The 15,350-nt window shown below is 44.5% G+C and overlaps 1 protein-coding gene across 10 annotated transcripts in view; it reads left to right on the forward strand.

Moving 5' to 3' along the window:
• Nucleotides 1-15,350, forward strand: part of Zmat4 (zinc finger, matrin type 4) — a 415,792-nt gene that overhangs the window by 92,142 nt on the left and 308,300 nt on the right. For all 10 annotated transcript variants that reach the window (XM_017312858.2, XM_006509141.3, XM_006509140.4 and 7 more), the window contains one exon: nucleotides 8,933-9,038. In XM_017312858.2, the coding sequence (XP_017168347.1) occupies nucleotides 8,937-9,038 (102 nt within the window). In that variant the 5' untranslated portion in view covers nucleotides 8,933-8,936. The remainder of the gene's footprint in view (nucleotides 1-8,932; nucleotides 9,039-15,350) is intronic.

Consider the following 15,350-nt stretch of genomic DNA (forward strand, 5'->3'; position numbering starts at 1 on the left):
AAGATTTATTATTATTATTATTATTATTATTATCATTATATTTTAAAGTGTATATGTGTGCACACGTGGGTACAGGTGACTATGGATGCCAGAAACTCTCAGAACTGGAGTTAAAGGTGGTTGAGAGCTGACCAACATGGGTGCTAGGAAGTCAACCCATGGCCCTCTCCAGGTGCAGCGTATATGCTTGACCACTGTGCCATCGCTTCCTCAATTGAATGGTGGGGGGATGGGGGGTAGGGTCTGACTCTCTAAAATGTGTGTGGCATTGATTTGATTTAATGAATGACAAACTGGGCTGTGCTTCGATCTCTCACTTTCCCTCCCCCACCTTCGCTGTCCTCCTGGGCATAGGAGCCTTCTGTCTCATTATTTCTGTCTGTCCTTCCTTGTGTGGTGTTGGCTCTGGTTTTACTCTGACTTGATATGGAAAAGGAACTGAAAACCCAAGATCTCTACCCTTTGTCCACCCAACTGATGAAGGTACTGGGGTTTATTCAGCAGTGTCTTGCAGAAGCAAACGTAGTTTTCCCTGATCATAGTTTCATTAGCTTGCTAGGCCCATCATCTGGGCATAGACAGATTTGTTACTACTGGGCACACCAGGCTTTTCCCCAGACTGATGGTAAGTATCTTCTAGAAGCCTAGACAGAGGGTTTTCCCCCCTCTACCAGGCCTTTTTGCCTCTGGCACTTGCTTACAGCCCAGTCTTACTGTTAGGTGGAGGGGGACTTCTAGTATTGACATCACCTTGGCCAGAACCTTAGGGGTAGTATGGTGAATGATTCTCCATGAGATCAGAATCTTAGAAGTTCATTAACAGTGCACTAACCTTGAAATCCAAGCAGTGCTAGGCATGTTGACAATACCCAATCAAATCCGAGTAACGAGTAGAGGGGCAATCTACCAGGCTGTGACATGTCTGAGACTTTGGTTGATGACATTTGGTGAGTGGCATGAGATTCCTGAGGGACTTACAAAGAACTACAGAGAAAGGCCGAAGCTGTGGCCTCATTGCTCAGCACCCATTCTGCTGACATCCCACACGCGGGATCTGTGGGTCAAATTTGCCCATCCAAAGGGAAAGGAGCCTGAGAGGAGGAGTGGCTGTGAGCCAGGCACCTGCTGCAAGCACTGTGGCTTGCCTCAGAGTTTGGCCAGAGTGCCACTGTCCTGCAAGCTGGCAGTCTGATGCTGCCTTCCTTCCCAGATGCCACTGGGGCCAGGCTGGGCACACAGGAGAGAGGCTGACAGATGTGGTTCTGGGTACATAAGAGAGAAGCTGACAGATGTGGTTCTATTGCCAGGGTACCCAGCAGTGGCACGTGCCTGTGAGTCAGGAACCACAGAGCCTAGTCTTACAAGGGAAGAGAGTGGCGCCCTTAAGGGGCAATTACTCAAATGGTGTGAGTCAGTTTTGCTCCTGCTGAGCAAACACAGAGCAAGGGAAAAATGTGGGGGTAGAAACAGGGCGCTCTCAGCTCAGGGTAGGAAACAGAACTTGTGGGTGTAGCTGGTTGATGGCTGGTGAGGGTGTGAACCACCAAATTCCTTTATTGGAACATTAGGCCTCCTGGCCAGAAGGATGGCTGTTATTTGGAGAAGCACAGACTCCCAAAGGTTCTTCAAGATGAGCATATCTTTGACCTTCACCCTACACAAAGGCACGATGGGAGATCTTTTATGGGGGAACGTGGGCAGGAGGATGACACTGAAATTCTAGCACAGGCATCCTTACGTGTTCTGCTCCTACTGAAGTCTGCTTGCGACCCTGTCCTCTGGCAGGATTTCGGAACCTACTTTCATTTTTGGAGTAATGTTTTTGGCTTTTTTTCCCCATTTCCCTGCTTAGTCTGCTGCCACGGCAACCAGCCCTGCATCACTGCATCATCCTCTTGGCTTGGAGGGAGATGCAGTGGAGACAGGACAGAGCCATCATCAGAGGCTCTGGGGTGCCTGAGGAGTTACAGAGGAGCACGTTGACTTGTATTTTGAAGCATCCGGTCTGCCTTCCAATTCTTTTTGTCTTTGTTGCTAGGTAAGCTAGTGGAGTAGGCTCTAGTGACAGAGACCTGGAAGAAGAAGGAGGAGGAGGAGGTGAAAAACAGGCATAGCTAGAAAGTATGGGAGATAGCATCAGGGGTCAGGGGATAGAAGCCAAAAAGGACAACAGAACAATCCAGAGCTTATTTGTTTTGTCTTGAAGATGGGCCAGTCCTCATTCTAACCCCCACCCCCACCCCCCGACTTTCTGAGCATAGTTTTTTTTTGTTTTTTGTTTTGTTTTGTTTTGTTTTTTGAGACAGGGTTTCTCTGTATAGCCCTGGCTGTCCTGGAACTCACTTTGTAGACCAGGCTGGCCTCGAACTCAGAAATCTGTCTGCCTCTGCCTCCCAAGTGCTGGGATTAAAGGTGTGAGCCACCACGCCTGGCTTCTGAGCATAGTTTTAATACCAATAAACCAGAACAGAAAAAAACAAAACCAAAAAACTTGTAAGTTGCTTTGGTGGTATTGTAAAATGTGGAAGGTGCATTTGATTTGAAAGCATTCTTAGGGGATCATTGCAGAAGATAAGAGCTCAGGTTGTCTCTGTTGAATACTGGGAAGCAGAGGCTAGAGATGCTGAGAGCAGCCTAGTTATTTCATGGTGGGCAGGAAGGGCATATGGCAGAGAGAGGGGGTGGGGGGTGGGGTTGAGGGTGAGGGTGCCAGACTGGATCAGAAGGCCTGGTTGGCTTGGGCATGGAATGCCATAGTTCCTCAAAGGGTCAGGCTAAATTGAAAATAGTAGTGGGTACCTGATCTGAAGGTTGTCATGTGTCCATATCTGAAATCTTGTGGATATAAACATGGATGCAGAACGTCTATGAGATGGTGGCAAGTCATAGCTCTGATCAGGCCAAGAAAGGGAAGTCTAGGCACTGAGGTCAGAAATGGCCCCTTAACTCATCTGTCCTGGGCTTTCAAACACTTTTTTTAATGGTCCTGGACAGAGGGACCATGGCATAGACTAAGCTGCACACAGAGAGCGGAGAAAGGCAGCCCAGCTAGGGGATGCCCCTGTGGACAGAAGACTCATCCTTGGCCTGGAACACTGACTGTCATGTTGGAGACTCAGGAACCTTCAGGCAAGTTAGTCAGCCCCAAGTCTCAGTGTTTTCACAGAGAAAATAAGGCTTTCCGAAGGGCTGGTGTAGGGGGAAGCCCCAGGCAAAATCTTTACTTCCAGATCAGGAGAGTTCGCAAGGATCACGTACTGTTAGGAATGCACTTAGAGGAGCTGCCATGGTGGCTCTCTGGACTTGGAGAGATCACAGAGCAGCCTCTGTGACACCTGCAGGGCTCTTTTTTTTCAACTTTAATAGATATTATTTTATATTTATATAGCGCCTTCTTTAAGAACCTTTTAAATGCTTTACGGACTTCCTCTCTAATTAATCCCCCAAACAACCCTGTGAGGTAGGTATTACTCCCATTTACAATAGGGAAATGGAACCACAGAGCGGTTAGGTGACTTGCCCAAGGTCACACAGCTAAGCTCCCTGGAGAGCAAGGACTCCAGCACCTTGCCTCCCAGCTCCCAGCCACATCCCTCCTGAGAGAATCTTTACTGAAAAGCATCTTTACACAAAGTATCAGGAGGAGCATGTTATGAAAGTGAGGTCTTCCTGTGGCCATCATGGAAAGAAAAACTCGACACTGACGGCTGAGGCCGTAAGGCCATCTGCCATAGCACATTTCCTTGCCCCTTCCTAAGCCACCCAGCTCCTGTCTTGAGTAACCTTCTAAAGGCGAAGTTCCCATGACCGAAGCTGCATGACAGAGGTGGGCTTCACTTAGAATATTTACTTTTAGTTGTGATAAATCATAGAAACTTTTGTTCTAATATACAAAATTTGGGACAGCTGCCCAAGCAAACATGTACATAATTTCACAGCTGCCAGCTGTGTCTGAAATTTGCATCTGCCCTCATCATAATTGCAGGCAAACAAACAACAATCCCCTAAAAGGTGTGCTGGGCCAGTCACCTTTCTTTCTCACTCCCTATACCCGCCTTCCCCAGTCCCCAACCCAAACCCTGTATGTTTTCTAAGTTTCCCAAGTCTCTGATAAAAATCCAAAATGTCTTACTCAGATCCATCTGCACTATGAATAAAAAGTAAATTTAGAGCCAACATCCAGGTGTCCTTCCCCTGCAAACCGTCCAGTGCAGACCTGAGCCAAACCTGCGGGGCTCTTAGGTTGGGAATGGCACAAGTCTTAATTCCTGGCCTTAAATGGCTACTGAAAGGAGAAAGTAGGTGGAAGGTGGCTTATTAACCACCTGGATGGCCTCCATAGCTAATGGTAGAGTGATGACCACACAGTGAAGACCGTCAGGGCTTCTTTCTTCAGAGAGCTGGGGTGAGGTTGATGCCCCCCACCCCCAATGGAGCATGGCTACTCAGACATCTTGGATCAGCCACAGCAATAAGATGTGCACTAAGATTGCTGGTGCATATGGCTTGCTGCCAAACCTTGAAGTATGTATGCTTCCTCCTGTGGCCCCTAGGGAGCAGGCTCTGGGGGGAAGAACAGACATTGGAGAGGGGGAGACAAATTCAAATCAAGTTCCCCCAGTGAGGTTTGGTACTTCCAGTGATAAAAATAGACCGTAGACATTTCTGGAGTGTGGGGTCTTCACAGGCCCCAAGCTGGCAGGAGGGGTTGTCAGTTGTGCTTCGCTGTCTGAGGATGGTCCAGGTCATAGAATGTCAAAAGGAACTATGATTTCAGCACACCGGGTCGGTCTTCATCCCTGCTCAGCTGCCAATGAGGTTCTGTTTATTTCTCTCCTTAAATATTTACAGTATTAACCCCAAAGCACCACCTCAGAATTGGTAACACTGCTAACAACGATCGGGATATTGACTTCTTAAGGGTCTGCCATCTGCCACTCTGGTCTGATGTTTGACCAACCCTACTACTGATCCTTACAGCATCCCGGTGAGACTCATCCCTTGCCTTTACACACATGGAGAGACCAGAGCACAGAAAGCATTGAGCTGGCTGGACACCTGGCTGGTGAGCCACAAAACTGGAGTGGGAGCTAATGGCTTGTTCCTCCCAGGAGTCTCACGGGGCTCTCAAGGTCTCTTGAGTCACCTTGATTTTTCACACTGTCACTCATGGAGAGGAAAGAACAGTATTGGTCCTTCTTGTGGAGCCCATGATGGTTTCAGCCTGCTGTTAAGAAGGCCAGAAGAAAGCTGCATCCAAGAGCTCTGGAAAGGCCTCTCTGGGCCCCCTGAGATGCACTTAGAACTTGACTGTTGTCAGGTTCTCCTGACAGTCTCCCCATCCCTCTGGGTCTCCTCCATCCATCTTTTAGCTCTCTTTGCTTCCATTTTACTCTGTAATGTCCACAGTTAATCCCTCACATGCATTCTTATGCCCATTGATAAGCAGGTCTTGTGTGCGTGTGTGTGTGTGTGTGTGTGTGCACGCGCCAGGGGAAAAAACCAATTTAGAGTTTGGATGTGTTTCTCTCCATCCTTATCTTATCCATCATTCAGTCTTCATCCAACCTCCTTGGAGAGTTCCCTGATAATCTATCTTGTCATCTCAAGCAAGCTAGCACTTTTTACCAATTTTTTTTTTCAGTTCTTTTTCTGAGAGACTGGAGTGTGTGTGTATGTATGTGTGTGTGTGTGTGTGTGTGTATGTGTGTGTGTGTGTGTGTGTGCTAGTGCACAGTATTTCTCATTATCTTGCCCCTTGAGGATTTGGAACCAAAGATTGTGCCTACTGTCATTGCTCTGCTCCTCACACAGTAGTGTCACAGTGACTATTATATAGTGGCACATGCCTTTAATTCCGGTACCTGGGAGGTAGAGATGCTTTGCACATTTAAGGGAATCCTGGTCTACATAGACAGTTCTGGGCCAGCCAGGGATATACAGTGAGGGGCTGCTGCTGGGACACACACACACTCTTGCTTTTCAAATTTCATGTATTTGAATTTTGAATTCATATGAAATTTGAATATATATGTATTGCCCAATTCTGCATTCAACTCTTATACTGTTGTGCTGTCAATTTCATATACCTGGTTCTCCTAGAATGAACCTAGGACAGCAAAGTCATCCGACCAGATTCACATATGGCCTGCTCCTCTGCTCTGGGTCTCCTGGGGATGGCACCATTCTGGGTGAATGTTGGAAATAATTTAGGTCACTTGAGTCCCTGGTGATGGCTTTGTGATGTGCCTTTGATATGTGCTCTTGGCTGAGCAGCAAAGATTAAACTTTTTTTTTTTCCAGTTAGAAGAAATTAGATGCTTCCATTCTATTATGCTTGTCATTTTACTCAGAATGCCCAAGGACCTTATGCATTCCAGATGGGAAGTCCTCACATTGTAGCTCTGCCTATGGAGGACTCCATGGCTCTGTTGCTCTCCCAATGGCTATAGGAGACATGGCCAGCTGGCATAGTGGACAAGGCTAAGAAGGGGAGTCTGTTCTGCTTTTCTCTCTCTCTTCCTACCTGTTGTGTTCTGAAGGACAGGGAAGTTGAGAGCTCTTCAGATAAGCCAGAGGCGGGGACCAGATGGTAGCTTTCCATCTCAAGAATTCTAGTCTTTGAGTCACGAATGGGATCTTCTCCTTGTCTAGAGAGACCTGCACAGAAGGCATTCTTCACTCGGGCCAGCCTGGTGCTTGGCCAGCAGTGGCCACCCACTAGCACTTACCGTATTCAGGTATTTCGCTCATGCCTCAGACCCACAAGGGTCTTCATTGCCTGTTCCATTGCACGCACACTTGCTCAAATCAATATTCTTACGTAAGATGATGGGAAAAGCCATATTTTCTCTTCTTGTGGGATTTTTTTGGTAGTCTACACATTCTGTGTTCTGCCTTTAAAGCTATTTCTGCCACACAGCTGTTTCCCTGAGACACAGACGCCCACTCGCTCTGCTTAGTCCAGCCTGCACCTGAACATCCTTTCACGGTGCCTGATTCCCGCAGTTGGCCGTAGGATGAGGAAGGAGTGTGCAGGGCGCGCAGAGATGCTTATTAAGCAGGTCACCCATGAATCTATCTTCATGCACTTCTTTATTAAAAATAGCAGAGAAGATGATAATCCTTAAGTGCAGCCACTTACAGGAACTTGGCTTAAAGACGTACGTTCTCACTTACTATTAGACAGTTCTCATGTTCTGTTGCATTTCTTCCCCCGGACTCAGAAGTTATCTTCACCATTTTTCATTCTGGGATGAGAATAAAGATTACAACCGAGGCTATACTATTGGTAGGGCCTGCTTTTCCCTGTTAGACCATTCCCGGGGCCTCTTTGCTTCCTTGGTACTGCTCTTGAAGATGGACCATGCTGAAAACAAGACACGAGGTTATGGGGGAAGGGCAGGACTGAGAACAAGACATAAAGGATTTTTCTTCAGAAGTTCAAGTGTGGGTATCTTGTGAAAACAGAAGATTCTCTGTTGGGCCTAAGACAGAATTAATGAGGGGAAAGTACAACAGGGTAGATTTGTGTTTAATCCAAAAGACATGAAGATTGCAGCAGACCTGAGACAGATTGCATTGAGTATGATGAGGAGTAAACGTTAGCCTATAGCAAAAGGTGGGCTTCAAGCTAAATAACCATTTGCTAGGGACAAATACTTCCAGAAAGTACAGATCGCCATCAGCTCCAAGGCTCATTAGTCTACAATAATTATTGGTTGTTCCAGGTATTTGAAAATATGATTAAAGTTTCATATTTAGCACTTTTAAGATATTGCCTTCTTTGATTTACTGCAATTTTTCAACAAGTGAAAACATCTACTATAATCTCCATATTTGTGAGTTAAACCAAAACCTAGCAAGTGGAGTGATTCGCACACACCACACGGCAGCAGCAATCCTGTGGTGGAACTGGCTTCTTTGGAAAAGGGAACCATTTAGGTCACACCACCGAACAGTACTGAAGTTTTGGACAGTCCAGAAGGTAAGGCGAGGGTGTTAGAGTAGGATGAACCCATCATGCACACAGTGGGCCCACAGGTGGAGACTCTCTTGCCTGTCTATGATGCAGTCTGGCACAGGCTTTATCTGTTGTCTCTCATCACTTCTGTAGGCATGAGGACTTGGGCCACATTCTCACGGCAGGTTGGAAGTAGAGGGTGCATTTATTTACCACTTATTCAGTTGTGGTTTGAGGTGGTTAAGATGGTTTAATGGATTTTGAAATCCCTAAACATAGAAGGCAGTATGCATGGGAAGATCTCCTTGGGTTCCAAGCTGTGATTGCTTTAAAGTGTAGCCACTGAATTCAAACCACATTTTAGGCTGCAGAGAAAGCTTCTGCAACAAATTGTTACTCGATAAAAAAAAATGTCCATTATAGAAACATTTTAAAACAAAGTTATTACAAAACAGTGACCTATCATTTCTGGAAGTATATGACACATATTTAAAAACAAGTTCTCTGCTATGAGCATACATGTCTGCACACTTCTGAATTTAGATTTGTAGCCCACATCTTATCTCTAGGGTGAGGATGTATCAGAATGCTTTTGGCTTATTTCCTATTGTTGCATGAATTGGGTACTTTGCGAAGCTTTGTTCATCTATATCACACGTGTTAATTATTTTGTCACAGAAAAACACTACCTACAAATCTGGTTTGTTTAAGCAGAAACAATAAAGATGGAGTCTATCTTTTAAGGCTCTAGCACCTCCGTTGGATTTTCATAGGCAAATGATCAACGCCTCATTATTGAGATTAGTTGGTATGGTAACATTGGGGGTTGGACAGATCTGTTTTGTTGATCAGCACACCAGCTATTGGGACCCTGGCTTTTCACACATTTAGTGTTCCTCATTATCATCAGAGTAACCGACTCCCTTTCTTCTTCTTCTTTTTTTTTTTTTTCTGTTGACTTTCCTTTAGCCTGATGAAGTCCTCCGATATCGATCAGGATTTATTTACAGATAGCTACTGCAAGGTGTGCAGCGCACAGCTGATATCCGAGTCCCAGCGGGTGGCCCATTATGAGGTAAGGAGAACCCTGCTCACTCAACCACAGTCCTGCTATGGCACTTGAGGATCCTTGCTCCTGGGACTTGGGGAGTTTTCAGAACCATACACCATAAGCCTGAAGAGTGTGAGCCAGGTCTGGACTCTGTTTATTGGAACTAGGGAGTAAAGGTTGGGGAATTTATTCTGCAGCCCTGGGTAAATAAAATTTATTTATTTATCCATGTTTATTAATATTTTTAATGTGTTCTTCCCACCACAGGAACCCTGTGGGCTTCCCTCCCTTGCTATCTCTGTGAGGGATACATATCACAATTTGCTCTCTCTGTGAGGGGGTGTCAGTCAGACACAAAAGTGAAGACAGGCTCAAAGGCCCTTCCTTGCTAGTCACACAGGGAAACTTGGGTCTCAGCAGGAGTTAAGGCACTTCCTCTTCAGGTATCCTTTACAGCGATCGGTGCCCTAAATGTTCATCAGAGTGTAGGAGTCTCCTGCAATCACAAGCACGTTTTAAACCCCAAATATTCCAGAAGGGCATTGTGATCTTTTGCATGGGAGGACTGAGAGATGTTCTTTGATCCTGTATCAGCAGCAGAGGATGAGTGAAGAGGGATTATCTTATGTCCCAGGGAGGACTGCAGAGCCCAGAGGGGAGCACAGAGAACTGGGATCCCAAGACACTGAGTGCTGCATTGTGTATTCTGATGTCTAAAGAACGCAGAGCTCTGGGATAGGGGTTTTCAGGTGTAGTGACTTATAAAGAAGCTTGGGTTACAAGGCTTAGCCAGCAATGTTTGATTTTCATCCGATGATATGAGTCTAATAAGTGCCAGTTGTCACTCTCCCTCACTGAACTCCCCTGAGCCCCAGGTTCCACTATAGACTCCGGAAATAATAATGACAACACACTCCTAACCCCGCCTTCACCACGGGGTTTTGTGGTAAACTGAATGCAACCTTTAATAGTGCTGTGGAAATGCTTTGGAAGCTGAGTGTGTCAAGCATGCAAGAATCTTTTATTGCCGTGCAAACTCCCTCGCTTCAGTGCTTTGATGATGGTGCGTGAGCATGCTCTTTGAACATCTGTGAAATCAACATCTGTGGAAAAGAGTCAGGAGTGTTGCCCACCCCTGCCATTCCACAGGGGACTGGGTCCTGAAACCCCAGTGGTTACTCGAATCCTCTGTGGAAACCAGTGTGATATTTACAGAGAGCCTATGCAAGTCCTCCTGTTATCTTTTCAACAATCTCTTACACCCACCTCACTCCTAACACCTACCTTGCCTCATTTGCAGAGATACAACATAGTATCGACCTGTGGCAAATTTAAATGTTGCTTTTTGTACCTTTCTGGACCCTCCCTCTACCCCACCTCTGTACCCCCACACACTTTTGATTTGTGTGTAAGTAATGGGACCTGGAGGCTGACGCATTATTCTTTTGTGGAGAGGAAGGTGAGTACTGGAAGCTGCAAAAAGTGAATTTGCTTATCGGGCATAAATTCATCGTTTTGGAATAACGACCTCCCTGATCTCTGCGGACAGTGTTCATAAGCATGGAAGCACTGTTACTATGAGGTACCACTGAAGATCAGGGGAGTTGTCCCTGCTCTGAAATTGCACACTCTTTATATTAGAGCCTTTTTCCTTACATTCTTAACCATTGTTCATGATGTATGAGGATAGAAATAATTTAATATATATCTTATTTAATTATAGGCATTCTTAGCATTTGTGAGGTGGACGGGTCTCTTTCCTAAGCGTGCTGGAGATGCTGCTTGGTACCGTACTGTTAGCAGAACCAGAAAGCTAATGTCAGAGTGTTTAAGACAACAAAGCTTTAAAATAAACTAACAGGAAAACAACAGAACCTTTTACCTGCTTGACTAAAGGTATAGTTATTTTGATCTCAGGTTCTTTTATTGATGTACTGGACTCTTGCTGTGGTGTGATCTAATTGTTTATGGTACGTGTTAATTGAACGTAGCACACATGAGTCAGGAAAAATACAGCAGCCAATAGATGCCCATCAACGGTGTCACACTTGGGCCCAGCATCCGTTAAATGCATTCCCACTGAATGTGGGTGGATGCTGAGTGATGCCTTTCGCTTGTCTGCCCCTTGCCTTCCTTCTGTCAGATACAGCCTGAGTATTCTGGCTGCAGAGGGGCCAAGGCAAAGAGCTGGCAGAGACAGGGCCTGGGATCCCTCCATGCCTTGTCTCTCTTGCTTGTCCCTTTGTTTGGGACACCTACACAGTAATGCGCCTCAAACCTCCAGGGACTATTTGAAAACTGGTGTTCTATCGATCTGCCTTCAGCCCCACATACAACCTCTGCTGAAATGAATTGTGGAGTGGGTTTCTCAATGAGATAGAAATCTCACTCAGTTCATTGAGAACACTTGCTGTGACACGAGGTGCTCCCTTCAGCGTGGCTCCAGGCTGGTAAAATGGCCCTGCTTTCCTATGGGCAGGTTGGTGAACATCACTGTCTATTTCTATGTTCCTGGTAGGTAGCACTAGTGTTAGATACCGGAGAGATTTGGAACCAGTGTTAAGAATGGTCTGTGTGTAGTTCAGTCTACTTCTGTGGTTTATTACAATTATTTACTAGTGTGTGTTTGAAGAATATCTGCATTTTAGAGATAAACAACTTGGGTCATGGTGGATAACCTTGTTTTTATTTATGTCTGTATTCTTTCTGCAAGTATTCTTTTTCCAGCACTTTTGAGTTGGTGTTCATTGGGGATATTGGCTTATGATTTTTCATTTTCATTGTGCCTTTGCCTGGTTTGGGTATCAGAGTTAAATGGACTTTGTAAGAGTTAGAGAGTATTCCTTCCTTTCCTTGTTTCTTTCTTTCTTTATTTTATTTCTATTTCTTCTTCCCTCCCTCCCTCCCTCCTTCCTTCCCTCCCTCCCTCATTCCTTCCCTGTCCCCTCCCTCTGAATAGTTTAAGAAGGGTTGGTTGTAGATATTTGAAAGTCTGGTAGAATTCTGCTGTGAATCCATCTAGCCTTGGACTTTTTTTTTTTATTATTACTATTTAATCTCCTCATTTACTATGGACCTGTTTAGGTTGATGACTTCTTGATTTAATTTTGGTGGTCTGGCTGAATATAGAAATTTATTCATTCCTTTTAGGTTTTCCAGCTTAACAGAATACATTTTAAATATATTCCTCTTTCTTTCTCTCAGTTAGGTAGGCTGTGTGTCTGCCAGCTCTCTTTTATTTCTCAAAGAACCAATTCTTAGACCTATTGATTCTTTGCATTATTTTGTTAGTTTCTAATTTATTAATTTCTGCTCTGAGTTTTATTATTTATTGCTGTTAACTGGGTTTGGCTTTAGTCTGTCCTTTCACTTTCCCAATCTTTCAGTCATTTATTTGTAATCTATCTGAGTTTTGAATGTAGGCACACAGAGATATAAGCTTACTCACTTGTAAGGCTGTTTTCAATGTGACCCAGGCTAGATTTGACAGGTTGGGGAAGGTGAATAGATGGCAGGATCAGCAGAGTCACTGGGTTAGACACAGGACCAAGATGCTGTTCTGGTTAGTTTATTGTCAACTGGAGGCAAGCTAGCATCATCTGGGAGGCTGTAGGCAAGGCTATAGAGCATTTTCCTTATCAGTCATTAATGGAGGTGGGCCCAGCTCTTTGTGGGTGGGTCTACCTCTGGGTAGGTGCTCCTGAATTCTGTAAAAACAGCAGGCAGAGCAAACCAGGGGGAGCAAGCCAGCGAACAGCATGCTTCCGCATCCTCTGTTGTCCTCTGTGTCAGCTCCTGTCTCCAAGGTTCTGTCCTGTCTTGACTTCTTCCTTCAGTGATCAACAACAATGTGGAAGTGTAACTAAATAAACCCTTTCCTTCCCAAGTCATTTTTGGTCCTGGTATTTTATCGCAGTGATACCAGCCCTGCCTAAGACAAATGCTTGTGGTCTGTCTGTGCAGCGAAAGGGGGTGTTTCTCATTTGCTTTGACACCATATGTGTTGCCGCAGGCAGAAACTGGACGCGAATCCTTGCTGGAAGCATATTTACTGTGTTTGCTGGTGATGTAGACACTACCATTCTCTTTCCCTGTATCTTGATTTGTGTCTATATCACTCAGTTCTTTTTCCTTTTATATTATAATCAAGTATTTTTAATACGACTTGGGTATTTTGAGAAAATTGATGAGTTGTGAATAGAAAGCATTCCTTTTATACTAATGTTTTATTCATTTTTTGAAACACTGAATTTACATAATTCAAAAATCAGTAAATATAAAATAGTGTAGAATAAAAATTCTCCCCTCTATTCTTCTTAGTTCCCCAGATGCACCCAGTTTTCTTTGAAATATTTTATGCATATGTGTGTGTGTGTGATGAATGGCCAATACATATTACATATATAATGTATATTACAAATGAAAAATATTCTACCTTTATTTTTGTTGTGATATGGATGTCCATTATGTGGTTGTAGAGAGCAGATGAATTCCAGAGTGAATTTGTATTATTTGACATAGTCATGGAAGTGTCAAGCATCCCAATGGCCCAGACCAATGGGAGTAGAAGAACCTTCCTCTGGTTTGAATAGTAATGATGAACAGTGTATATAGAAAATATCAACCACAGCTTTCTCCTCCTGGGTGACAGCAGCCTGAGACTGCATCCCTAAAAAGACTTCCTACCAAGATTAGCTAAACCTGCCTGCCTCCTTGGTCATCTGTATACTAAGAACCTGTCCCCTTATTCAGCGGTGTACAATAAACCCACCCCTCCTTGAGTCAATTGTATAACATAAATACAATATGATCCCACGATGCATCTGTTTTTTTCTGCATCCCCTTGTTTCCCAAGCCATGTAGGAAACACTCATGGTTATACCAAAATTTGTAGAGAAATATTTCTTGAATTGCTCTCTAACTCCTTGGTATACTGAATGAAACTCTGGCAAAAGACAAACAGGCTGTAGCTCCCAGAACCCATTTAGTAATGTGTGTGCTACTACAGATTGGCAATGTTCAATGATGATTTTTCTTCCACAGTCCTCTTCTTGGAATTCACCAGAGGATATATTCATTCTGGACCTGATTTTGTGTGTGAGTGTGTGTGTGTGTGTGTGTGTGTGTGTGTTTAATTCCTCCGTATTAGTCAAAGAGGAAATCCCATAGTCTCTTGACCTGAGCAGTGGGTTCAGTATTGATCTATAGCATGTGCCTCTCCTCACTTTCTTCCAGTGTTCTGAGGTATTGCAAACCGTGTGCTTCCCTGTTCTCTAAGGTTTGAGAATTAGCTTCTTTAGGCTTTTACTAAAATGATTTAATTCAGAGTAGCGTTTTTCTACCTTTGAATTGCTTCGCAGTATAAATTTACTTCCCTCATTTGCAAGGGCACAAATGTCCTTGGACAGGAAGTTATTGGTAGGGGCCCCTCTGCTCAACCCCTGTAGCTTGCCTTGGTCGCTACCAGGACAGTTTTTAAACCAGTTATACCAGCTGGGAAAAGCCCTTCCATTCTTTTGCAAGATTTCAGATTTTACTAACAAAGGGGCAAAATGGACTAGGATTCTCTCCTCTGCTTTGAATATTTGTTCTGGATAGTTTTGTGTCAACATGACACAAGCTAAAGTCAGCTGAGAGGAAGGAACCTTAATTAAGGAAATGTCTCTGTAAGGTGGGGCTGTAGGCAAGCCTGTAGAGTAGAGCAATTTACTAATTAGTGGTCGATGGGGGAGGCCCCAGCCCATTGTGGGTGGGGACATCCCTGGTCTGGTGATGCTGGGATCTGTAAGAAAGCAGGCTGAGCAAGCCGTAGAGAAACAAACCAGTAAGCAGCACCCTTCCATGGCTTCTGCACCAGCTCCTGCCTCCAGGTTCCTGCGCTGACTCACTCCCATGCTGAACAATGATTTTCAAGTATAAGCCAAGTACTCCCCCCCACCCCCCACTTTTTTTCCCTCCAAGTTGCTTTTATTTTTGATGCTTCATTACAGCAATAGTAAACTTGACTAGGACAAATTGGTACTACAAGTGGGATATTGCTTGACAGGTAGAATGTTTTTTTTTTGTTTGTTAGTTTTTTTTTTTTTCTTCTTCTTCTACGATCGTGGAAGGACTTTGGAACTTTGAGCTAGAAAAACCACTGAGTGTTCAAAGCTTGGTTAGCTCTTACACTGTAGGTTGGAAGATGAGGGCACCGCGAGAAATGCAGACAATGGAGGTCTGGCTTGAGAAGTCCCAAAAGGAGGTTTGAGAGGCACTAAAAACTATCAGGCCATTGCACATTTCGATTTGAGAATCTGTGGTTCTGGTTAGCTGGGACTGAAAATCAGTTATGAT

The sequence above is a fragment of the Mus musculus genome, chromosome 8, assembly GCF_000001635.26.
Source record: "Mus musculus strain C57BL/6J chromosome 8, GRCm38.p6 C57BL/6J".
Taxonomy (NCBI): domain Eukaryota; kingdom Metazoa; phylum Chordata; class Mammalia; order Rodentia; family Muridae; genus Mus; species Mus musculus.